Source organism: Hyla sarda, chromosome 11 (assembly GCF_029499605.1).
Source record: "Hyla sarda isolate aHylSar1 chromosome 11, aHylSar1.hap1, whole genome shotgun sequence".
NCBI classification, from domain to species: domain Eukaryota; kingdom Metazoa; phylum Chordata; class Amphibia; order Anura; family Hylidae; genus Hyla; species Hyla sarda.
In genome coordinates this window covers 73156181-73182666 of record NC_079199.1, presented here as the reverse complement: position 1 = coordinate 73182666, position 26486 = coordinate 73156181, and the positions used below count along the sequence as shown (strand labels likewise).

Below are 26486 nucleotides of genomic sequence, written 5' to 3'. Positions count from 1 at the left end.
ACATAAACATATAATATAATAATCGCATGTGGTGTGAGTATACCCCACATGCGACTTTGGTAATCACAACGCTTGGTCACCGGTGCGGCATTCAACAACGCAAGTTGAATATTATTTCAAAATATATAGTATAGAAAAATATGGACCTATAAAAGGTACTATATGTGTTAGTTCAGAGAGCAAAAGATTGAATTATATATCACTGCACTATCTAAATGGGTAATGACAGTACAAATAAGTACAAATAAGGTAAAATGAACAGTGCGGTATTATAAATCGCAACTGACCCGAGGGTGACATGTGAACACTACTTAGAAGAGAAGTGGGGGAAATGGACTAGAATAACTAGTGCGGTATGGAATACAGCACCCGGCCAAGACGCAAGGTGTGAATACTCAGAGGGATAACAACATATTTATAAAATCAAAATTTACAAACAAAAAAATCATAAATAAAAAATGAAAAATAAATAAATAATAAATATACAGAGGTTTCTGTATATAAAGAAGAAAAAAGCGAAGGAGAAAAGAGAAAGAAAAGAAACTGGATAATAAAGCATGAATAATAGATAAACAGTAAAAAACGACCAGATAATGAAAATAATAAAAATAAAAATAATAAAAATAATAATAAAATATAACAAAAGACGTACCTATAAACCAATTTCAATAGACAAATAGAAGAGAAGGAAACAATATCCCGGCTAGGACGCTCCAGGATGAACAGCACAGAAGGAACAACGAAAAAAGCGGATATAGATGTAATATTTTGGAGATTAATCTATTAGGAGAAATGTAATATTATAGGCCCTAATTTATCAGATTATTTAACTGTATCGATACATTCATTAAAACCTTGGGGGTGTAAAGTATGTAATTTGTGAATCCAGAAGGATTCACGATTATTTAGTCTTTGTATTCTGTTAGGTAAATGAATGGGGATAGTTTCTAAAATGATTAATTTCAATGTTTCAGTGTTTGTTTGATGGTGAAGAGTGAAGTGTCGGGACAAACTGTGCAACAGAAAACCATGTTTTATGTTCCATTTGTGCTTGTTCATCCTGGAGCGTACAGTTTTGTGGTGCGGCCGACATATTGGCGGTCGCAACCACAGGTTAATAGATAAATAGCAAAAGTGGTGTCACAATTTAATGAATCTTTTATTTTAAATGTTTGTTGTGTGAAATAAGAAGAAAAAGTATCAGTTTGAATGATCCATTCGCAGCAAAGGCAGCGACTTTTTTTTTACAGGGGAAACAGTATGGTTTTCTATATCCGCTTTTTTCGTTGTTCCTTCTGTGCTGTTCATCCTGGAGCGTCCTATCCGGGATATTGTTTCCTTCTCTCCTATTTGTCTATTGAAATTGGTTTATAGGTACGTCTTTTGTTATATTTTATTATTATTTTTATTATTTTTATTATCTGGTCGTTTTTTACTGTTTATCTATTATTATTCATGCTTTATTATCCAGTTTCTTTTTTTTCTCTTTTCTCCTTTTTTTTCTTCTTTATATACAGAAACCTCTGTATATTTATTATTTATTTATTTTTCATTTTTTATTTATGATTTTTTTGTTTGTAAATTTTGATTTTATAAATATGTTGTTATCCCTCTATGAGTATTCACACCTTGCGTCTTGGCCGGGTGCTGTATTCCATACCGCACTAGTTATTCTAGTCCATTTCCCCCACTTCTCTTCTAAGTAGTGTTCACATGTCACCCTCGGGTCAGTTGCGATTTATAATACCGCACTGTTCATTTTACCTTATTTGTACTTATTTGTACTGTCATTACCCATTTAGATAGTGCAGTGATATATAATTCAATCTTTTGCTCTCTGAACTAACACATATAGTACCTTTTATAGGTCCATATTTTTCTATACTATATATTTTGAAATAATATTCAACTTGCGTTGTTGAATGCCGCACCGGTGACCAAGCGGTGTGATTACCTAAGTCGCATGTGGGGTATATTCACACCACATGCGATTATTATATTATATGTTTATGTGATTTCATTGTGCTTCTACATTATTGTTTTATTTTTGTGATTGTAGTCTGTCTATTTATATTTATTTATATTTTTCTCTATTTTTTTTATATATTGTCACATTCATATGTGGATATGTAATTTTATGCAACAACCCTTTCAAAAAGTACTCTGATGGTTAATCCCTGGAGGTATATATACCTGTCACCAGCCTTCTCTTGTTATGCCTGATGAAGCTGCGCATGCGCAGCGAAACGCGTTGCATTTAATAAATCCATTGATTTTACTTGGCTTCCTGATGGTTCCTCTCTGCGCCAGACAAACTCCTGAATCCATGGTCATTCGGTTTTGATTTTACCACTAGGAGGCGCTGACACTAGGAAAAAAAGTAGTCTCCTTCCTGGCAGGATAAACCTGCCCACTGGAAGTGAGGTAATCAGTTTTAGCTAGTGTGAGCAGGAGGCAAGACACATGTCTGGGAGCTCTCCCAGACCTGGTATTTTATTTTATTGTTTTCTAATTGAGTACGTCTAGTTAGGTTCTTTTTCCTTTGTTACTTTTTCAGGTGGGGTGACAGGAGCATGGCGTTGCCTGATCTCCCTCATGCGACAAAGGGGCACGGTGCATAAGTGTATGGGCTGTGAATTATTTATTGCCACCGGCAAGCGGCCATCATATGGGTCTGTAGGTGCAAAATTGAAAGGGTTATGATTTTTGGAAAAACATCTGGGCTTAGCTTTAACAAACTGTATGAGAGAAAAGTGGAGTGATTTTTCCACAGCAACGAATCACAGCTCAGCGAACCAGCTCTGGTAAAGTGAAACCTGAGCTGTGATTGGTTGCTAGTGAAAAATCACTCTATTTTTTTTCCTCACACAGTTTGATAAATCTTATACTATAAAAACAAGAGGAACTAAACTTGTGGTCAGACAGGCTTCTGCAATCCTAGTAACTTATGTGACAAGGTCTATAATAAACTTAAATGATAGATTATATTGACAACATTAATTGTACTGTCATGGCAGATATAATTTAAAATGGCTTTCATATTGTGGTGCCACGGGTAGATGTGGGGCAGGTAGAATTAACCCCTTCTGTCATGACGCCAGTGCTTGGTTTAGCCTAAACCACCTGAAAGGTTGTACCGTTGATCCAAGGCTAGGCAGAGGCAATAAAGAGTCCAAGGCCAGGTTAAGGGTAACTGTAGCTTTACTGAGGTAAGACAGATTGTACAGTCTATGCAGTTCAGCCAATATCCCAGGGAAATGGCCAGTGACACAGGGGGACCTCGCAGTCTTGCTGGGACTTGAAGTGACTTGACAGACTATGATGCAGACAACGTTGACTATAGGTGACTTGACTGATGGTGAAAGAGAATTGAGATGACTTGACTTACTCAGGACCGCCTGGTGGCTGTAGTAATTTAGGCTTGAGGCCTCCAATGCCCTGGACATAGACACTGGAACACTTGACTGCACTGGACATCAACATAAAGCAGAAGAGCTGGAAGAGAGTTTGCAGCTCCCTCCCTTGTTATATAGGGGGACTGTGCAAGGAGCCCATAGGTCACTTGGGAGGTCACTGGGGGTTCTCTGGGTAATGAACATGTGATACAAACATGTGACTAACAATTAAAGGTTCAATGCTCTTAATATACAAAACCTATATGTACAGTGGGAGACGCTGCAGGGGAGCCCCGGGGACATGCAGGGACGCCACCTGACAAGACAGGACAGGAGTACAATACAGAGCCACATCCTGTACTGGGACATTACAATATCATTCCCCTCTTTTGAGCCTGTGTAACTTCTGTCGGCGAAGTATATTCAGGATCGCTATCAAATCCTGCAGACATTTTCATTTACAATCTTCACCACTATTTCTCTACTGCCAGAAGATCACATGCTCGATGCAGAGGGCCGTGTGAGTATATCCTTGGCAGTACCTGCTGCCATGGCAAATCCATCATCACAGTCTTTGAGAAATGTCACCTCATGAGTAACTTGTGCAATCATCGGATACAGATACCCAGCTAGGCAATATTTGTTACCTTGTCTCCACAGACTATTGGCTCCTTCGGTACTATCCGCTTTCTTAAATTCTTAAGTCTTTCTGGCCAACTTACTTTTGTAGCTTCTCTAGGACATTCATGTCAATGGTAAATTTCTCACTGCAGCCTTGGCAGCTCTGTCAGCTTAATTGTAACTCTGGGCGCCGCTGGCGGGCAAGCCCTGTGTGACAATCAACAGGAGAAGCAGGCATGATGTCATAATAGAGGTGCTGCAGCTCTGGGGCATAGCATTCTGGGCCACATCCCTCTGACAATCTACGAAACTATTAATTTTTTTTTTTGTTTTTTTTTATCAGATGTTTTTATTAAACTTTTACAGTTTTCCAACACCAAAAACAGCTTACATGCAAACAACCCACCACCCCTCCTCGCACCCCCCAAACCAACAAACAGTCCGCCTTCGCCTCTCACCCACACAGCATAGACTAACACATAATTGTAGGTCGTGCCAGGCCCCCCCAGAGCAGGAATCAAATAATCAAGCACAAGACAGAATACGGGACAGCCCAAATAACAGCAGCACATAACCATCATTCAATCCATCCTGAACCAGACCAAGACATTAGCTATAAAAGCCCATCAGTTCCACACTCCTACACACCTCAAGAAGGTACCAGAACCGTTTATCATTGCTCATCATCAGGGGGGTTGAAGTGTCTCACCCATGGGCCCCACACTCCATCAAACTTCCTTTCCACATGCCTTTTTAGGTAGATCCCTTTTTCCAAGCGAACAATATAATGAACTCTAGCTACCAGGTCAGCCACTACAGGAGGAGTCGGTCTAATCCAGAACTGCGCAATAATTTTCCTAGCCTGATATAGGACACGTAATATCCCTGTCTCAATCAGTGATGGTTCCTGGTCGCACCCTATCAGACCCAGCACACATACTTTAGGAAGGAAGTCAAGGATCACACCATACGCTCTCCGGACTAGACAGAGAACCTCTCTCCAGTATATTTCCAACTGAGGACATTCCCAAATCATGTGCAACAAGTGTGCCTCCAGTGCACCCCACCGTGGGCACGTAGAGTCAGATCTTACCCCCATCTTGTGAAGGAAAACTGGAGTTTTATAAACTCTATGTAAGAGAAAAAGCTGAGAAAGCCTATTAGATTCAGACAAAGATATACAAGGGGTAAGCGCCAGAACAGTAGACCACTCTCCTTCTGTCAATTCACCAATATCTCTTTCCCACCTACCTCGAACAGTCAGGGGAAAGTTTAAGATGAAAGCGTAACAATTCACTATACACCCGGGAAATGACCCCAGCCGAATCTCTTTTCAGTACAACCGAGTCAAAGACATTATTAGAATGAATCACCATGGAGCGGGATCTACCTTGCGTTTCATAAACATGTTGGAGTTGTAGATACCTATAAAATGCAGAGTGCGGCAAAGAAAACTCCGCCTGTAGGTCCCCAAAAGACCTAACCCCTCCCTGAGTAACCAAATGATCCAGACTACACAATCCCTTCCTCTCCCAAAAACTGGCATCCAAAAAAGAGAAAAATACAGGCAAGCCAGGGTTATGCCACAACGGGGTAAATTTAGTGCATCCAGTAATGCCAAGCAATTTGCGCGTGCGGCCCCAAAGCTTGCACAATAAGACAGTAGTGGGAGAGGAGTCAGGAGGTCTAGTCAGGGCTCCAATCTCCAGCATATGTATAGGAACCTTCCCCCCCATGTTTGGCCATAAATAGTCGCCCGGTAGGTCCCAGTGTATCCAAACCCGCCCATCCCCTAATTTGATGCAATTGAGAATCTATAAAATACAACCACGGATTAGGCAGAGCCAATCCACACACAACTATTATTATACAGAATAAAGACAATAACACCATGGTGTATCTTGGATGATGAAAAGAATTCCTGCTAGACTGTGTTTGCAGTTTAGCAGGGGTAATTTAAGTGATAATTTCATTTTAATATGACAGACAGTAATCCCATTTAGGAAAAAAAGTGTAGCTCACTCAGTGGGTATACCTATAACTCTACTGAAGAAAAGGCCCGCGGCCTTGAAACGTGTCTAGAATTGTTTATTCTACTTGCATCCATCCATATTCACTTCTATATTCCAATAATCCAGCTTATTACTGAACTCTATTTGCAACAGCGGGAAGCCCCAGCTTTGGGACCACTGCGGCTTCACTGCCATTCTACGCGCGCATAAACGATTAATCACACGAGGCATGCCGCACACACTCCCACCGCTGCCCTGAACACACCGCTGTATCTGCGTTGTTTTAGTCCGCCAACCAAGGACCCTCGGCATACCTGTGTGGCCGGTGCTATCCGTGCCAGCCGCGGACCTTGCAAAGAAGACACCTCCAACACTACCTATAGCGCTACACACAACGTTGCCGGACACAGGAGACATAGACTGTTACTGCCGGAGGCCTGACACCTCCGTGCCACATCACTGAAACAGCTCCTCTGCCGATACCAGCACTACCAGCGGCAGTAAGGGTGGCGAGTGGTGCTGTGCACTGGACTCTGTTCTCCCTATTCTCATTTCATCAAGTGAATCTGTGAGTTTGTTATACTGTACCACCAACGGCTGATAAATTGTCTATTGAAACTGAACCACTAAGACTGGATACTTAATATCTCCACATACTGTGACCGCAACTGTTACAATAATCTGCTATTGATATAGTGCATTCAGCTACAGGCATCACTTTGTTCTTCTAAGAGACTGAGCAGTGAAAGCACACTGATAACTGATCATTATTGATTTTAGCATTGAATATGTGATATTGAACTATAGATGAAAGTTTTTTTCCTTTTTATTGAATCATTGATCTATTGATATTATACAATTTTACTATCCACGCTGTGTTCTGTGTCCCATGCAAGGGCCCTGAGGGACACTAGACACCAGTGAACATTACCTTTTAATAAATATATTGTATTTGATTTAATACCTGGATCTTCTTCTATTCTCTTTATTTCTCCAACTTTTCCCTACATATACCTTGAGGACTGGTACCTAGTTGATTTATCAACTAATTTATTTTCAGTAATCCCATTTAGTATATACTAGAAGGTACAGGCTGTGAGATCTGCTCCCCCACCTTTATTAAATAAATGTGCACCAACTGATGGAGCTTTTGGAGTGGACATGGGTCTAGTAAAGTATGGAGGATGTATTTCTTGTTGTATCTGCTCTGCAAGCAATGTTCACCCAAAATAGTGGACCAATTAGTTATTGACTAGGTGTTGGAAGGTTTTGATGTTTAAATAAATGTATAAAACTTATTCTTACATATTTATCTTATATTATGCCATTTGTTTAGTGGGTATCATTATTCAAATAGTCCTGTATTAGGGTGCATTCACACCACGATTTTGCAATACAGTTCCCTTATCAGGTTTTTGATGAAAAACTGATTCCTCAAAACCTGACTAAACTGTATCAAAACGTGTGTACAAATTTCAACATGTATACAATTAAAAACCGTATACGGTTTGAAAAATGATATCCGGTTGCATCCGTTTTTTTAAGAAAAACGTATACGTTTTTAACTTTTCACTCCATTTTGAATAAAGTTTCACTTGTTTGATTGAAATTCCAAGAAAAACAGTGCAAAGTAAAAAAAAAGTGTGGTGAAAACCGGATGGAACCATACGTACATACAGTTCTGTACGGTTCCCATTGACTCCCATGTTTTAAAAAAAGTATACGTTTTAATACAGTTTTCACCCGGACCAAAAACCGTGGTAGACTACGGTTTTGGGTATGGGAAAAAAAAACAGACAAAACTGTACAGGATGCAAAACTGACACAACCTGATGCATCTTTTGGCATACGGTTTTCAATATGGTTCTGTACGGTTTTCACATTGAAAACGTATACGGGAACTGTATTGCAAAAACGGGGTGTGAATGCACCCTTACTGTTGACAAACTACCAACAGAGTATATAGTTCCACCCTTATAATCAAGCTTGAAGCAGTAGTGCCGAGTGTTGTCCTCACTAAAACAAAGGTGCACAGTCTTCAGAAGAAGCAAGGTGTGCTACTCAGTCATTTAGATTATGCTTCATTTTATTTGCACTTTACAAAGCAGGCATGGTGATAGTCTAACTTCCTTTAGAGAGAAAGTAATGTTTTCTAATGCGTACATGCGAGGTCCAATTCTCCCTCCGCTCTTCCTCTGCTTCTTACTGCTCTCCTGGCTTTAAAGGTGACTGGGAAGGATTGTCAGATGGTGGCTGGCTAGTGAGGATCTTGCAGTTGATGCTGAAAAAGGGGAAGTGTGTGGCGGGGCCAAGTGGATGTATGGAGAAAGATGCTATTTAGTTGAGACACCAAACAGGCTGGATCTGTACAGTACTTGGATAACCATTAAAAGAAATCAGTCATCAGTGTCACACTAACCTGTCTGTACAGACAGGTAGTGCAGGTGACACTGATCACAACCATACTTGCCTGTCCCCAATCCGTGTTTTTGTTTTCCCGCTATCTTCCTCAGTATCTTCTGTTCTGGGGCCAATTTGGAGCGCAGATGGAACTTTCTGCCGTCCCTGCTGCTTCACTGCTGGGTCCCCGCTGCAAGCTAACAGTGGTGATGTAAGGGAAGCTCCATCCATGTACCAAGTCTGTCCTAGTACAGAAGATACGGAGGAAGAAAGCGGGATAACAGGAACACTGATCGGGAACAGGTTGGCCCCGGAATTGAAGATATAGTAGTACGGAATGGGATCAGCTAAATATGGTTGTAATCAGTGTCACCTGCACTACCTGCCTGTCCTGACAGGTTAGTGCCGGTGACACTGACAGATTTTCTTTAAGAAGATCTAGAGAGACCTTAAAGGGGTATTCCGCCCCTAGACATTTTAGCCCCTATCCAAAGGATAGGGGATAAGATGTCAGATTGCCGCGGTCCCGCTGCTGGGGACTCCCTGGATCCCCGCTGCGGCACCGCGCTATCATTACAGCACAGAGCGAGTTCGCTCTGTGCGTAATGACGGGCGATACGGGGGACGGAGCAGCGTGATGTCATGGCTCCGCCCCTCGTGACATCACGGCCCGCCCCCTTAATGCAAGTCTATGGGAGCGGGCGTGACTACCGCCACGCCCCCTCCCATAGACTTGTATTGAAAGGGGCGGGCCGTGACATCACGAGGGGCGGAGCCGTGACGTAACGATGCTCCGGCCCCTGTACCGCCCATCATTACGTGCAGAGCGATCTCGCTCTGTGCTGTAATAGCGCGGTGCCGCAGCGGGGATCCCGGGGGTCCCCAGCAGCGGGACCGCGGCGATCTGACATCTTATCCCCTATCCTTTGGATAGGGGATAAAATGTCTAGGGGCGGAATACCCCTTTAAGACCTCTCCAGGTCTATCTAAGCTCCCACTATTCCCTGTCATAAAGCCTTTTTGTGTCACTGTGTCTCTGTATTATAAGGGACAGTAAGAGATATTTATTTGTGGCACAAATATACGCACTTTATCCTGCATGATCAGTGATTATAGTCTTCGAAAACCCACTGTTAGGGTGCATTCACACCACGTTTTTGCAATACAGTTCCCGTATCAGGTTTTTGAGGAAAAACTGATTCCTCAAAACCTGACTAAACTGTATCATAACGTGTGTACAAATTTTAACCTGTATACAGTTAAAAACCGTATATGGTTTCAAAAATGATGTCCGGTTGCATCCGTTTTTTAAGAAACGTATACGTTTTTAACTTTTCACTCCATTTTGAATAAGGTTTCACTTGTTTGATTGAAATTCCAAGAAAAAAAACTGTGTGGTGAAAATCGGATGGAACTGTATGCACATACAGTTCTGTACGGTTCCCATTGACTACCATGTAAAAAAAAAAAAACATAGTTTAATACAATTTTTCAACCGGACCTAAAACCGTGGTAGACTACGGTTTTGGGTACAGGAAAAAAACCTGACAAAACCGTACAGGATGCAAAACGGACACAACCTGATGCATCTTTTGGCATACGGTTTTCAGTGGAGAGTCAATGCATACGTTTTCCAATACGGTTCCATACGGTTTTCACATAGAAAACGTATACGGAAACTGTATTGCTAAAACGTGGTGTGAATGCACCCTTAGTAATGTCAATTTATGAACATGTGGTCACAATTATAATTTACACATACGTTTTTTCTGTTTTTTGTCTGTGGACTGCCCATCTTAGGCTGGGTTCACACTACGGTTTGTAATTACGGTTCCCGTATACGGCTGGGAGGAGGGGTGGGCGGGGCTTAATCGCCGCGCCCGCACTCAGCCGTATAGGGAACCATAGTTAATGTATGTCTATGAGCCAACCGGAGTGAACCGCAGCCTCCGGAAGGCTGCTTTTTCGGCCGTGTGCGGTTTCCCGACCGCAGGCAATAACGTGGTCGACCACGTTTTTGCCTGCGGTCGGGAAACCGCATACGGCCGAAAAAGCAGCTGACCAGAGGCTGGGGTTCACTCCGGTTGGCTCATAGACATACATTAACTACGGTTCCCGAAAACAGCTGAGTGCGGGCGCCGCGATTAAGCCCCGCCCACCCCTCCTCCCAGCCGTATACGGGAACCGTAATGACAAACCGTAGTGCGAACCCAGCCTTAGACTACTGCGATCTCCTTAGTTCCCCCATTTTGCAATTTTCTACATATTTTTTTTTCTACATTAAAATTATGTGAATTTCACATTGTTGAATATGATAGATTATAGATGACTCATTACTATTAGATTGTTTCTGCAATGTTTATTTCTGCGCACACACACACACACACACACACACACACACACACACACGTTCCCACTTTAACATTGTGCTGTTTGCTCTCTTCATTTTACCTAAGGCTGGGTTCACACCATGTTTTTGCAATACAGTTCCCGTATCAGGTTTTTCATAAAAGGATTCTTCAAAACCTGACTAAACTGTGTCAAAACGTGTACAAATTTTAATCCGTATATAGTTGAAAACCGTATATGGTTTGAAAAATGATGTCTGGTTGCATCCTTGCTAATTTTTAACTTTTCATTCCATTATGAATAAAGTTCTGGCACCATGGGGGCTTTGTAAATGCACATGGCGTTCAATTCCAGACACATTCTCTCTCCAAAAGCCCAATTGTGCTCCTTCTCTTCTGAGCATTGTAGTGCGCCAGCAGAGCACTTTGTCCACACATTGGGTATTTGTATACTCAGAAGAAATTGTGTTTTTTTTTCTATTACCCTTTGTGAAAATGAAAAATTATCACGTCCAACTTTACCGAAAATTCTTCAAACATCTGGGGGGTGTTAAGGCTCACTATACCTTGTTATGTTCCATGAGGGGTGTCGTTTCCAAAATGGGGTCACATGTGGGTGTTTTTTTCTTTTTGTTTTGCATGTATGTCAGAACCGCTGTAAAGATAAGAAACCCCTGTTCAAATTCCCTCAAATGTACATGGCGCTCTCTCACTCCTGAGCCTTGTTGTGTGCCCGCAGAGCATTTTACATCTTTTACCTCTTGTGAAAATGAAAAGTATGGGGCAACATCAGCATGTTAGTGTAAAAAAATTTTTTTTACAATAACATGCTGGAGTAGACCCCACCATTACCATTTCATAAGGGGTAAAAGGAGAAAAAGCCCACCAAAATTTGTTAGGCAATTTCTCCCAAGTACGGAGATACCCCATACGTGGCCCTAAACTGTTGCCTTGAAATACGACAGGGCTCTGACATGAGAGAGCGACATGTGCATTTGAGGTCTAAATTAGGGATTTGCACGTGACTGACCCAGATGTAAGAGTTACACTTGCCTCCACCTGTTGCAAAACTACAACTCCCAGCATGCCCTTTGGCTGTCTGTGCATGCTGCAGCTTGTTTGTTACTTAACTCAGTGTTTTGCAACCAGTGTGCCTCCAGCTGTTGCAGAACTACAACTCCCAGCATGCCCAGACAGCCGAGGGCATGTTTGGAGTTGTAGTTATGCAACAACTGGAGGAGAACAGTTTGGAGACCACTCGGCATGCTGGGAGTTGTAGTTTTGAACTCCTAGAAGCAGCAGTGAAGATCACTTTACAGCTATCTTCACTGCTGCCTCTGATGTCGCCACCGCTGGATCCACTTACTTGCGCCTCCTTTCTGCCGCTGGTCCCCGCGTGTCTTTCAGATATTTGCCACCAGTCCTCCCCTCATTAACTGCCTCCGCAGCTGTCGCCGCCATCATCTTCCCCTGCTCTGTCAACTTCTAGGGGTGGGGAGAGCGGCGGAAATAAACTTTAGCAGGGGATAGGAGGAGGTGCAACCTCGCTCCTGCTACCTCACTATCTTTTAGGATGATCAGGGCTGTCTGACAGCTCCGATCATCCCTATTTTTCAGGCTGCAAATCGCTGATCTGGACCCCCCTACAGAGGTTTGCACGAGGTGCCTGCTGAATGATTTCAGCAGGCATCCCAGTCCGGTCCCTGCCCAGCTAGTGGCAGGGACCAGATTTCCCATGGGCGTACAGGTACGCCCTTGGTCTTAAGTGTCAGAGCGTACGCCCTTGGGTTCCTAAGTGGTTAAAATTAGTGTTAGAAAGGGGTCATCATTTTGTTATTAAATTATAAAGTAGTGCTTGTGTGTGTTATTGTCTTGTTAGCTTTTTACTCTGTTTAAAATGCTTATACACATCTGCTATATCGTCATGTGCATGATGCCATTGTACAGTGGTCCCTCAACATACGATGGTAAAATGTTCCAAATGAACCATCGTTGGTTGAAACCATGTTGAGGGTTCCGTGCAATGTAAAGTATAGGAAGTTATACTCTCCTGTCTCCGCCGCTCCGGACCGTCACCGCTGCCCTAGATGTCGCCCTCCATCGCTGTCACCTCCCCCCCCCCCCCCCATCGCTGTCGCCCCGTCCCTGCCAATCCGGACAGTCTCTGCTGGCCGGGATCGTCGCTCTTCATCGCAGTCATCACGTTGCTGCGTACACCGCTCCTATTGGATGACGGGACGGCGTGCGTGGTGACGTGACGTGACGTGATGATGACAAAGGAGAGTGACGGCGATGCAGTGGAGCCTGAAGAGGATGGTCCGGAACGTCGGACAGGTGAGTGACCATCACCAGACCACACGGGGCACCTTAAACTGCTAACTGTTAGAGATTACTGGACAACCGAATCAGATACGAGCTCATCGGACGATAGAAAAAAAAACAAAAGCCGCATCTCAGAAAAGACAACCACAAACGAAGGAACAGAAAAACCTCCGGTGAATCCCACGGAAGTCCCTATAGGAGGACGACCCGAAGAGGGGGCAAGAGGCGGAAAAGACATCAGGACGGGAACGAAAAGAAACAGGAACATGGAGGACATAGGAACAAACACAGTAATTAACCTATCAGGAATCCCGTTAGACAAGCACGGTCTATCCATGTTAAATAAAGGTTTGAATTATTGCATCTCCACCTCTTTTGACTGGCCGGGCATTGAAGTTGACCTACACAAGAACATAAGGAAAATTAATCTGTATAAAATATTTTCAGGAAAAAACTCAAACGCAGAACAAACAAAAGGAGAGTATCCTGCTATTCTAGGCCCACTTGGCTTTAGTGCCACACTTCGCACAGAACCCATCAGACACTAAAGACCTAGAACTCCTCCTGAGTATACAGGACCATGACATAAACATTACAGACAAGGATTCTATCACGACGCTTGAAATGTTTAAAGGAGGAAAAGTCAACCTTCACACCACCTCTTGCCAGTGGTAGTGGCTTAGAGAATTTTCTTGATGCAGTAACCAGAGATATGAAAGCTCTGGTGTACCCAGACCCCCCACAGAACCTAACAGCTAAGGAAAAGAAAGCCCTACAATGGCTCAAAAAAGGCCAGATATCGAGGTCAAGAAAGCCGATAAAGGCAATAATGTGGTCATCCTGTCCAAACAACAATACCAGGATGAAGCCTTGAAGCAACTCTCAGATACAAAAACATATGTCAAAATCACCCAAGATCCTACCCAAAAAGTCCTAGCAAATTTGAGAACCTTTTTGAGACGTCAGGTGGAGAACGGATTGATTTCTAACAAGACTGCAGAGAAACTAACTCCTAACACCCCCCGGAAACCGCAATGGTATTGCCTACCGAAAGTACAGAAGTCCCTGGAACAACCTCCGGGATGCCCAATAATTTCGGGTAACTGTTGGGGAGTTTCTCTCTCAGTACTTAGACTGGCTACTACGCCCACTTCTCCCAGAGATTCCATCGTATCTAAAAGATACTGATGCTTTCCTGCTGGACATACCAATAGAGAATTCCTGTAAATTGGGTACTATTGACGTGGAATCCTTTACTCGAGGATCCCCCAGGAACCTGGGGCAAACGCAGTAAGAGAGTTCTTAATAGCTGCTGGAAAGTCCTCACCATACTGTGACTTCGTCACAGAAGCCATTTTCTTTATCCTTAACAATAACCATTTTCAGTTCGATGGGGTCTGGTACAAACAATGCACAGGGACTGCCATGGGCACCCCTGTCTCTTGCACCCTAGCGAGTATATACTTCGCCACATTGGAAGCTAGATACATCTACTCCCCTGCCAACAAATATATAAGATACATAAAATTGTATCGCAGGTATGTGGATGACATCTTTGTGATTTGGGACAACAATGAAGAATCCTTCAATTTGTTAGTTACTGAACTAAACAGTCATCAATATGAACATGGGTTTTACTTCTTCGTTCCATCATAAAGAAATAACATTTTTAGATGTCCTAGTCTCTTTAGATCAAAACCAGGTGGTAACCAAAGGATACAGAAAGCCTTCTTCTCCAATGCTATACTTGCATCATGATAGCTTTCACCCAAACCATACCAAATCAGCCTTACCATACAGCCAGTTACTGCAGCTTAAAAAAATAAACAGTGATCCTGCAACCTTCCAGCAACAAGCGGATGAACTAATCACTTGAATAAAAGGAAATATCCTTAACAAGTAACAGAGGCTGCTTGAAAACGCATAGAAAAGAAGCCACGGTCTTCTCTGATCAACAAAACCAATACTAACCCTCGTCCCGATGCTTTGTTTTCTCGTTTAAGTACAGCAATATGTCTGAGACATTGAAAAAAACTCCTAAAACACTGGCATCTGTTGGGAGGACACGGACCTCCGAGATGCAACAAAAAATAAACCCATCTTTGCCTAAAAGAAAAACAAAACGATTAAAGACCATCTAGTTCGAAGCAAATTCTCTTCCAGCACTCATAACAATGATTGGATCTCAGCCTCTTCCCCTTCCGGCAACCATAAGTGTGGTCACTGCTCGTACAGGTCCCAACTTACGTGGGCTCTACAATCAGAAACCTCTTGACAAGATTCAGAAAGCACCTGCGCCTTTCAAGACTGGGTACTGGAGTACCAAAATTGGCAGAACATATTAGAGACCTACATGCTAGTGACTCAACCTGTCTGAAGTTCCTAGGCATTGGGCGAGTGACTGACATACCCTTTCCCAGGAAAAACCAAAGACAACACTTTATGCCAGAAAGAAGCCATTTGGATTTCCAAATTGAGAGCTGCTGAAGGACTTGGTCTTAACGACAAAAATGAACTCAATGCTTGTGTTTAAAGTATCATTTTTATTCCATAGTCTAACCATTTCTCTCCTCCAGTGTTCCTTTAATCCTTCCCTCATCCCTTGCCTATGAACAGTTTCTGCACACATTTGCTTGTTTCATGATGATAGACGTCTAGCATTCCCTTCTGAAATTTATAGTTTGGAACAATGCACAGTTCCATTTTGCCATAATTAGACTGGCATTCTAAGCCGTGACGCGCGCATTGCTTAAACAGCAATGCGCTCCTATTACACCGGTACATCCAGCGCGCCTTTAATCTCTGTCCGTATTATACCTGATTAAAAATCCCTGGGCTTTGGATTTCTTTGATTGTAAAATATCCTCAGCCGCGCTCACCTGAGTCACGTGCTCTAGCTTCTACCCTCCTCCTCTCATTTACCTAATCACTTCCACACATACACACTCACAACTTGACCCATTAGCCTTCTTACGTCATAGACTCGTACCGGCGCACTTTCCCCCGGGTCATCGGCACTGCATATATAAGACAGAGCAGTCTCTTCATTCAGCAGCGTGAACAAGCAGATCTGCAAAACGATTTGTCGCTCCTGTTCAGCTCTACAGAGCTTATGTCCGCTCCCTCCTTCCTTCCGTTCTACCTGTATTTAAACCCTTCACTTGAATACTTAAAACGTGGTGAGTGCAACTATTTCTTTCTACTTTATTTTTAAACTGCTATCCGGCGGCAGCTGAAGTAGTCTGCGCTGCCGGATAGCCGTTTATGCGATGGCCCTGACATACAAAAGCATTGTATGTTGATGCTGCCTTCAACATGCTATTGCCTCTGAGACCATCGTATTTTGAAATGAACGTATGTCGGGGCCATCGCAGGTCCTCCATATGCCTCTGACATTACACCAAGGTATACAGGAGTTTTTGTTTTTCAGCTTTACATAGAATCCAATTAAAATATTGGGACATTGGACTTAATTTGTCAACAATTATTACTCAGCCCTGGGATTGCTGTACTTTTGATGCTATTTATATTTCCTCTATTTTAGAAATCGAAAAAGAGAGACTAAGAAAAGAACGTGCCGGACGCATACAATCCAGGAACAGAGAAGAAAAGGATAAATTACAGAAGGGTGAATATAAAAAGACTGTTCAGGTAGAACGGCTGAAAAGAAGGGAAGAAAGAAAGATAATGAAACTTGAAAGGGAAAAGGTAATAGTCTTTATTTAAAGTTACTAAACGGTCATTTAAAAATAGCATCCCCTTATAAGCATTGAAATCTTTTAAACCCTTTCCTGTTAAAGGGGTACTCCCCTGGAAAACATTTTTTTTAATTTAAATAAACTGGTGCCAGAATGTTACAGATTTGTAAATTACTTCTATTAAAAAATCTTAATACTTCCAGTATTTATAGGCTGCTGAATGCTCCACAGGAAGTTCTTTTCTTTTTTAATTTCCCTTCGTTCTGACCACAGTGCTCTCTGCTGACACCTCTGTCCATTTTAGGAACTGTCTGGAGCAGGATAGGTTTGCTATTGGGATTTTCTCCTACTCAGGACAGTTACTAAAATGGACAGAGGTGTCAGCAGAGAGCACTGTTGTCAGAACAAAAGGAAATTTAAAAAGATAAGAACTTCCTATGGAGCATACAGCAACTACTCAACTACTGAAAGGGTCAAGATTTTTAAAAAGAGGTTATTTACAAATCTATTTAACTTTCTGGCACCAGTTGATTTAAAAAAAAAAAAAAAAAAAAAAAAAAAATTCCAGTGGAGTACCCCTTTAACCCCTTAAGGACTCAGGGTTTTTCCGTTTTTGCACTTTCGTTTTTCCCTCCTTACCTTTTAAAAATCATAACCCTTTAAATTTTCCACCTAAAAATCAATATTATGGCTTGTTTTTTGCGTCGCCTATTCTACTTTGCAGTGACATTAGTCATTTTACCCAAAAATGCACGGCAAAATGGAAAAAAAATCATTGTGCGACAAAATCGAAGAAAAAACGCCATTTTGTAACTTTTGGGGGCTTCCGTTTCTACGCAGTGCATATTTCGGTAAAAATTACACCTTATCATTATTCTGTAGGTCCAAACGGTTAAAATGATACCCTACTTATATAGGTTGGATATTGTCGCACTTCTGGAAAAAATCATGACTACATGCAGGAAAATTTATACGTTTAAAAATGTCATCTTCTGACCCCTATAACTTTATTTTTCCACGTACAGGGCGGTATGAGGGCTCATTTTTTGCGCCGTGATCTGAAGTTTTTATCGGTATGATTTTTGTTTTGATCGGACTTTTTGATCACTTTTTATTAATTTTTTATTGGTATAGAAAGTGACCAAAATACACTTTTTTGGACTTTGGAATTTTTTTGCGCGTACGCCATTGACCGTGCGGTTTAATTAATGATATATTTTTATAGTTCGGACATTTACGCACGCGGCGATACCACATATGTTTATTTTTTTTTTTTTACACTGTTTTATTTTTTTTATGGGAAAAGGGGGGTGATTCAAACTTTTATTAGGGAAGGGGTTAAATGACCTTTAACCCTTTTTTTTTTTTTTTTTTTTTTTTTTACATTTTTTTTGCAGTGTTATAGGTCCCATAGGGACCTATAACACTGCACACACTGATCTTTTACACAGATCACAGGCGTGTATTAACACGCCTGTGATCAGTGTTATCGGTGCTTTACTGCTCCTGCCTCGATCTCAGGCACGGAGCAGTCATTCGCCGATCGGACACTGAGGAGGCATGTAAGGGCCCTCCCGGTGTCCAGTCAGCTGTTCGGGACGCCGCGATTTCACCGCGGTGGTCCCGAACAGCCCGACTGAGCAGCCGGGTCACTTTCACTTTAGAAGTGGCGGTCAGCTTTGACTGCCGCTTCTAAAGGGTTAATACCGCACATCGCCGCGATCGATGTGTGGTATTAGCCGTGGGTCCCGGCCGTTGATGAGCGCCGGGACCGACGCGATCATATCGCGGGAGCCGGCGCAGGACGTAAATATACGTCCTGCATCGTTAAGGGGTTAAAGAGGTATCTCCTAAGTTATAGCAAGATGGCACTTTTGTGGCCAAGAACATAACTTCGCTCTGGCTACTATTTTCTATATCTAAGGCTCTACAAAAGCTATAGCCACAATCTTGGGCTTGTGTTAAAAGGGGTTTTCCTGTATCAGAAAGTTTGGTTTAAGTGATAGTGTCACACATGCCGTATTTTGCTGCATATTTTCTGCAGCAGATTTTGCAATCTGTTTATTATCCATCTAGGACCTGTACGCCCGTGGGAATTGCAGTCCTCACCGGGCGGGGACCAGACCAGAATCAAATTTATAAGTAAAATCATCCCAGAGTTATTAATGCATAAAGTGATAAGTCAAATTTGAAAAAAAAAATTAAAAATGCTAATGGACTCCTTCCCCAAGGGGTTAATGCTTAAAATGAGTGGTCAGATGTGCAAAATATGCTTTGGTTCTTAACCCCATAGAGTAGCTATCAATATCTAAACTATCCCTAATCCCACTCCTCATCTGTCCCTGACACACTCTATCACTGAATTTATGTAAAACCCCATTTAAATACCTTTTTAATATCATCTTCGGTAGCTCAGTGTTGAGCTATGTGCAGAGGGCAGGAAGTGGGCGTGGCCTGGCAGGCAAAATCATCTGAAGCCTGGCCGGGGCTCGCTTCCGCCAGTCTTCCTGTATGCTGCGCTCCCTCCCTTTCGGGAGTACAGGGCAGGAACAGCAGCCTCACAGTCTCCTCCTCTGTTAGGCTATACACGTGCCATACAGAGGAGGAACGTCTGAGCGTGCACACTCAATGCATGATATTGAGCGTGCATAGCATGCAGGCTCAATACATGTAATAAGCCAGCATGCTATGCATGCACTGAGCCAGCATGCTATGCACGCTCAATATCATGTAATGAGCCAGCATGGTATGCACGCTCATTATCGGGTATTGAACCAGCATGGTATGCACGCTCATTATCGGTATTGAGCCAGCATGGTATGCACGCTCATTTTCATGTATTGAGCCAGCATGCTATGCACGCTCAATTTGAAGTCTGGAAGGAATTTTTACCTCTAGTATGAGGGTTTTTTGCCTTCCTCTGGATCAACTCTAGGGACTCATTAGGGTTATAGGTTGAACTTGATGGACTCTGGTCTTTTTTTCAACCTTATGAACTATGTTACTATGAAAATGAGCGTGCATACCATGCACGCTCAATATCCTGTATTAAGCCAGCATGCTATGCACATGATAATAAATAATATTCAATAATATTAAATAATAAATAATAATAAATAATAATAAACGTGCATATCATGCTTGCTCAATAGCTGATATTGAGCGTACATATAGCATGCTGGCTCAATACATGATATTGATCGTGCATAGTATGCTGGCTTATTACATGCATTGAGCCAGCATGCTGTGCACGCTTATCATGTATTGATGTCTCGATACCGATACTAGTATCGGTATCGGGGCCCATACTATCCACTTGCATGGTATTGGGCACTCTTTTAACCCCTTAAGGACCCATGACGTACGTGTACGTCATGAGTCCGCTCCCGATCTATAACGCGGGGCCACGTCGTGGCCCCGCATCTTAGCGGGTCGTGCCCGACCTCTAACAAAGGCCGGGACCCGTGGCTAATAGCACGCGGCATTGCTGCGCGTTATTAACCTTTTAGTCGTGGCATCGAAAGTGAAACTATGCCGGTTAGCTCAGGGAGCTGTTCGGTATCGCCGCAGCGAAATCACGGCATCCCGAACACCTTACATGACAGCTGGAGGATCCCTACCTGCCTCCTCGCTGTCCGATCGCCGAATGACTGCTCAGTGCCTGAGATTGAGGCATGAGCAGTCAAGCGGCAGAATCATTGATCAGTGGTTTCTTATGAGAAACCACTAATCAATGTAAAAGATCAGTGTGTGCAGTGTTATAAGTCCCTATGGGAGCTATAACATTGCAAAAAAAAATGTGAAAAAAAAAAAAAGTGAATAAAGATCATTTAACACCTCCCCCCTTTTCCCATAAAAAAAACAGTGCAAATAAAAATAAACATCTGTGGTATCCCGCGTGCTGAAATGTCCGAATTATAAAAATATATCTTTAATTAAACCGCATGGTCAATGGCGTAAGCGCAAAAAATTCAAAAGTCCAAAATAGTGCATTTTTGGTCACTTTTTATATCATGAAAAAATGAATAAAATACTATCAGTGCAAAAATGGTACCGCCAAAAGCTTCAGATCACGGCGCAAAAAAAATGAGCCCTCATACCGCCCCATACGCGGAAAAATAAGTTATAGGGGTCAGAAGATGACAATTTTAACCTCTTCAGGACATGGGCGTATGGATATGCCCTGCATTCCGAGTCCTTAAGGACCGAGGGCGTATCCATACGCCCGTGGGAATTCCGGTCCCCACCGCTAGCCGTAAATCGTTCAGCAGGCATCCCGGCATATCGCCCAGGGGGGGGGGGGGGTCATTATGCCCCCCCATGTCGGTGATCGCTGGACAATTCAGTCCAGCGATCTGCGGCGATTCCGGGTCAATCGGGTCTCCAGTGACCCGATGACCCGGAGTTACTGGCTGTTCGGGGCCGTCTCTGACCTGCGCGGCGAGGATCGTTGGAGGTGAGTGACAGCCTCCTGCTGTTGCTTAGCAACAGCTCCCAGCATGCAAAAAGGGCATGCTGGGAACTGTAGTTATGCAACAGCAGGAGGCAGACCACCACAACTCCCAGCATTCCCTTATGGGCATGCTGGGACTTATGGTTTTGCAACAGCTGGAGGCACATTTTTTCTATGGAAAAGTGTACCTTCAGCTGTTGTATAACTACAACTCCCAGCTTGCACAAACAGCTAAAGTGCATGCTGGGAGTTGTAGTGGTGCATCTGCTGGTTGCATAACTACAACTCCCAGCATGCCCGTTGGCTGTCGGTGACTGCTGAGAGTTGTAGTTTTGCAACAGCTGAAGGCACACTGGTTGTGAAACTTATTTTTATTTTTTTTACTTAACTCAGTGTTTCACGACCGGTGTGACTCCAACTCTCAGCAGCCAATGTACACCATGCACCGTACATGCTGGGAGTTGTAGTTTTGCAACAGCTGGATGTCAGTCCGTCCCCCCCCCCCCCCCCCCCCAAATGTGAATGTACAGGGTACACTCACATGGGCGGAGGATTACAGTAAGTATCTGGCTGCAAGTTTGAGCTGCCGCAAATTTTCTGCCGCAGCTCAAACTGCCAGCGAGAAACTACTGTGAACCCCCGCCCGTGCGACTGTACCCTAAAAACACTACACTACACTAACACAAAATAAAATAAAAAGTAAAAAACACTACATATACACATACCCCTACACAGCCCCCCTCCCCTCCCCAATAAAAATGAAAGCGTCTGGTACGCCACGGTTTCCAAAATGGAGCCTCCAGCTGTTGCAAAACAACAACTCCCAGTATTGTCGGACAGCCGTTGACTGTCCAGGCATGCTGGGAGTTTTGCAACAGCTGGAGGCACCCTGTTTGGGAATCACTGGCGTAGAATTCCCCTATGTCCACCCCTATGCAAGTCCCTAATGTAGGCCTCAAATGCTCATGGCGCTCTCACTTTGGAGCCCTGTCGTATTTCAAAGCAACAGTTTAGGGTCACATATGGGGTATCCCCGTACTCGGGAGAAATTGTGTTACAAATTTTGGGGGGTAATTTTTCTGCTTTTACCCTTTTTAAAAATTTAAAATTTTTGGGAAAACAAGCATTTTAGGTAAAAAAATTTTAAATTTTTTTGACATATGCAAAAGTCGTGAAACACCTGTGGGGTATAAAGGTTCACTTAACCCCTTGTTACGTTCCCTGAGGGGTCTAGTTTCCAAAATAGTATGCCATGTGTTTTTTTTTTTTTGCTGTCCTGGCACCATAGGGGCTTCCTAAATGCGGCATGCCCCCAGAGCAAAATTTGCTTTCAAAAAGCCAAATGTGACGCCTTCTCTTCCGAGACCTGTAGTGCGCCAGCAGAGCACTTTTCACCCCCATATGGGGTGTTTTCTGAATTGGGAGAAATTGGGCTTCAAATTTTTAGGAGTATTTTCTGCTATTACCCTTTTAAAAAATTTAAAATTTTGGGGAAAACAAGCATTTTAGGTAAAAGTTTATTTTTATTTTTTTTTTTTACATTTGCAAAAGTCGTGAAACACCTGTGGGGTATAAAGGCTCACTTTACCCCTTGTTACGTTCCCTGAGGGGTCTAGATTCCAAAATAGTATGCCATGTGGTTGTTTTTTTTGCTGTTCTGGCACCATAAGGGCTTCCTAAATGCAACATGCCCCCCAAAAACCATTTCAGAAAAACGTACACTCCAAAATCCCCTTGTCGCTCCTTCCCTTCTAAGCCCTCTACTGCGCCCGCCGAACACTTTACATAGACATATGAGGTATGTGCTTACTCGAGAGAAATTGGGCTACAAATAAAAGTAAAAATTTTGTCCTTTTACCCCTTGTAAAAATTCAAAAATTGGGTCTACAAGAACATGCGAGTGTAAAAAATGAAGATTGTGAATTTTCTCCTTCACTTTTCTGCTATTCGTGTGAAACACCTAAAGGGTTAAAACGCTGACTGAATGTCATTTTGAATACTTTGGTGGGTGTAGTTTTTATAATGGGGTCATTTATGGGGTATTTCTAATATGAAGACCCTTCAAATCCACTTCAAACCTGAACTGGTCCCTGAAAAATACTGAGTTTGAAAATTTTGTGAAAAATCGGAAAATTGCTGCTGAACTTTGAAGCCCTCTGGTGTCTTGCAGAAGTAAAAACTCGTCAATTTTATGATGCAAACATAAAGTAGACATATTGTATATGTGAACCAAAAAAAAAAATGTATTCGTAATATCCATTTTCCTTACAAGCAGAAAGCTTCAAAGTTAGAAAAATGCAAAATTTTCAAATTTTTCATCAAATTTACGGATTTTTCACCAAGAAATGATGCAAGTATCGACAAAAATTTACCACTATGTTAAAGTAGAATATGTCACGAAAAAACCATCTCGGAATCAGAATGATAACTAAAAGCATTCCAGAGTTATTAATGTTTCAAGTGACAGTGGTCAGATGTGCAAAAAACGCTCCGGTCCTTGAGGCCAAAATGGGCTCCGTCCTGAAGGGGTTAAACGTATACATTTTCTGCATGTATAAGTAGGGTATCCTTTTAATCGTATGGACCTACAGAATAAAGAGGTGTTATTTTTTACAGAAAAATTTACTGTGTAGAAACGGAAGCCCCCAAAATTTACAAAATTGCGTTTTTTTTTTCAATTTTGTCTCTCAATGATTTTTTTTTTCCATTTCGCAGTAGATTTTTGGGTAAAATGACTGCGCCACTAATTCTACTTTTTAATGACGTCAAAGAATAAGCCATCATATTGATTTTTAGGTGCAAAATTGAGAGTTATGATTTTTTAAAGGTAAGGAGAAAAAAACGAAAATGCAAAAACGGAAAAACCCCGGGACCTTAAGAGATTACTGTCTCCAATACCATGTCCGATACCTGCTGCTGCTACGCTGCCACGTTCTCCCCTCCTCCTTTCCGCATCATAGTGTTCCATGAAGGAGCATGTGACATACACGTCACGCCACCTCCTCCCCTGTGCCCAGGGTAGGGCTACGGAGGAAGCAGAGTGACGTATATGTCACATGCTCCTCCATAAGATGCCATGATGTGGACGGGAGAATGGGGCAGTGGAGCGACAGGACCCGACAGAGGACAGCCGCTGGTGAGCTGTCTGCAAGGAGGGGGCTGCTACTAATGTGTACAGGGGGCCCTGCTGCTGTCAAACATCCTTAATATCATGTATTGAGCCAGCATGGTATGCTTGCTTATCAGCTATTGAGCCATCATGCTATGCCTGCTCAATACATTTATATTGAGCGTGCATACCATGCTGGCTCAATAACTGATATTGTGTGCATAGCATTCTGGCTCAATACATAGTAGCATAGTTCATAAGGTTGAAAAAAGACCAGAGTCCATCAAGTTCAACCTATAACCCTAATAATAAGTCCCTATTGAGTTGAGTTGATCCAGAGGAAGGCAGAAAACCCTCATACTAGAGGTAAAAATTCCTTCCCGACTCAAAATATGGCAGTCAGAATAAATCCCTGGATCAACCTTCTGTCCCTATAAATCTAGGATACATAACCAGTAATGTTATTACTCTCCAAAAATGCATCCAGACCCTTTTTGAACTCTATTACAGAGTTCACCATGACCACCTCCTCCGGGAGAGAATTCCAGTATCACTGCTCTTACAGTAAAGAACCCCCGTCTGTGCTGGTGTAGAAACCTTCTTTCCTCTAGACGTAGAGAATGCCCCCTTGTTATTGATACAGTTCTGGGTATAAATAGATCATGGGAGAGATCTCTGTACTGTCCCCTGATATATTTATACATAGTTATTAGGTTTCCCCTAAGCCTTCTTTTTTCTAAACGAAATAACCCTAATTCTGATAATCTTTCTGGGTACTGTAGTCCTCCCATTCCCACGTATTACTCTGGTTGCCTGTCTTTAAACCCTCTCCAGCTCCACTATGGGGGACATTTATCAAGGGGTTTAGTCAGGTTTTCTTTACTATAATTGTCGCAACTGTGTGTTACGTGTGTTTTCGTGTGACAATTTGCGTGAAGAACAAGAAAAGCAAGAAAATTCTAACTTTCTTACGTAGTAAATTTTTCTAAATGGATTTGCTTTAGTCAGGTATTTATCAACTGCGACAGTCGCAGCTGCACAATAAAAAGTCGCAACTGCCTTAAAAATTGACAAAATTTACTCCAGCTCCAACATGGAGCAGGAAAAGCTACTGCCGCCCGGGCTCCGACATACTTTTCTCCCCGCTACCCTCACTTCGCTACAAGGACACTCCAGTAATTTACATCCCCCCCCCCCCCCTCACCTGCCAGCGCCACACAACTCGCATCTGTCTGCTAACTGTTGCAAGACTACAAGTTCCAGCATGCCCTTACAGTGAGGACATGCTGGGAGTTGTAGTCTTGTAGCAGCGGGAGCTGAGCGGCGCGAGCGGGAGACAAGGGGGGTTGGGATGTATATCAGTGTCCCCATCATTATTAAGTGAGGGTAGTGGGGAGGCAGTATGAGGAGCCAAGGGGGCTGCACTGTAATGTCAGCCCGGGCTCCTTATAACATATACCGGCGCCACAGACCCCCCCCCCCCCCATCTTCGGTTGCGCCGGCCTGACGTCCCTCGCAGGGCGCCCGGAGAGAAGGAGTGTGTCTGTGTGTCTCTCTGTGTGTGACTGTCTGTGTGTGTGTGACTCTGTGTGTATGCCCGGGCTCCCTTTGCAGGACTACAACTCCCAGCATGCCCTTACTGTAAGGACATGCTCGGAGTTGTAGTTGTACTGTGCAGGCAAATGACAAGCTTGTCCCCCGCCCCCAGCTGCAGGACTACAACTCGGGGCAGGGGACAAGCTTGTCACTTGCCCACACGTCTGCACCACACAACTACAACTCCCAGCATGTCCTTACTGTAAGGGCATGCTGGGAGTTATAGTCATGCGGAGCGGGAGATGTGCGAGCAGGGGATAAACGTACTAACCCATTTTTTTTCCCTTTTCATTTCAGATCCGTGTATCTTGTGGACTCCTTCGGATTCGGTGGACTACTTCGATGACCAGCGTTTTTCTTTGTTTGATTTTAATAAAATGGTTAACGAGGGCTTGTGGGGGAGTGTTTTTTGTAATAATTTTTTTTTTAAACCTGTTGTGCTTTTTCCCTTACTTTACTTGACAGGCTTAGTAGTGGAAGTTGTTTTATAGACTGAGTCCATTACTAAGCTGGGTTTAGCGTTAGCCACAAT

General features: G+C 43.0%; 1 protein-coding gene across 2 annotated transcripts in view; it reads left to right on the top strand.

Moving 5' to 3' along the window:
• Nucleotides 1-26486, top strand: part of BAZ1A (bromodomain adjacent to zinc finger domain 1A) — a 353746-nt gene that overhangs the window by 81481 nt on the left and 245779 nt on the right. For both annotated transcript variants that reach the window (XM_056545400.1, XM_056545399.1), the window contains exon 9: nt 16643-16806. In XM_056545400.1, coding sequence (XP_056401375.1) covers nt 16643-16806 — 164 coding nt within the window. The remainder of the gene's footprint in view (nt 1-16642; nt 16807-26486) is intronic.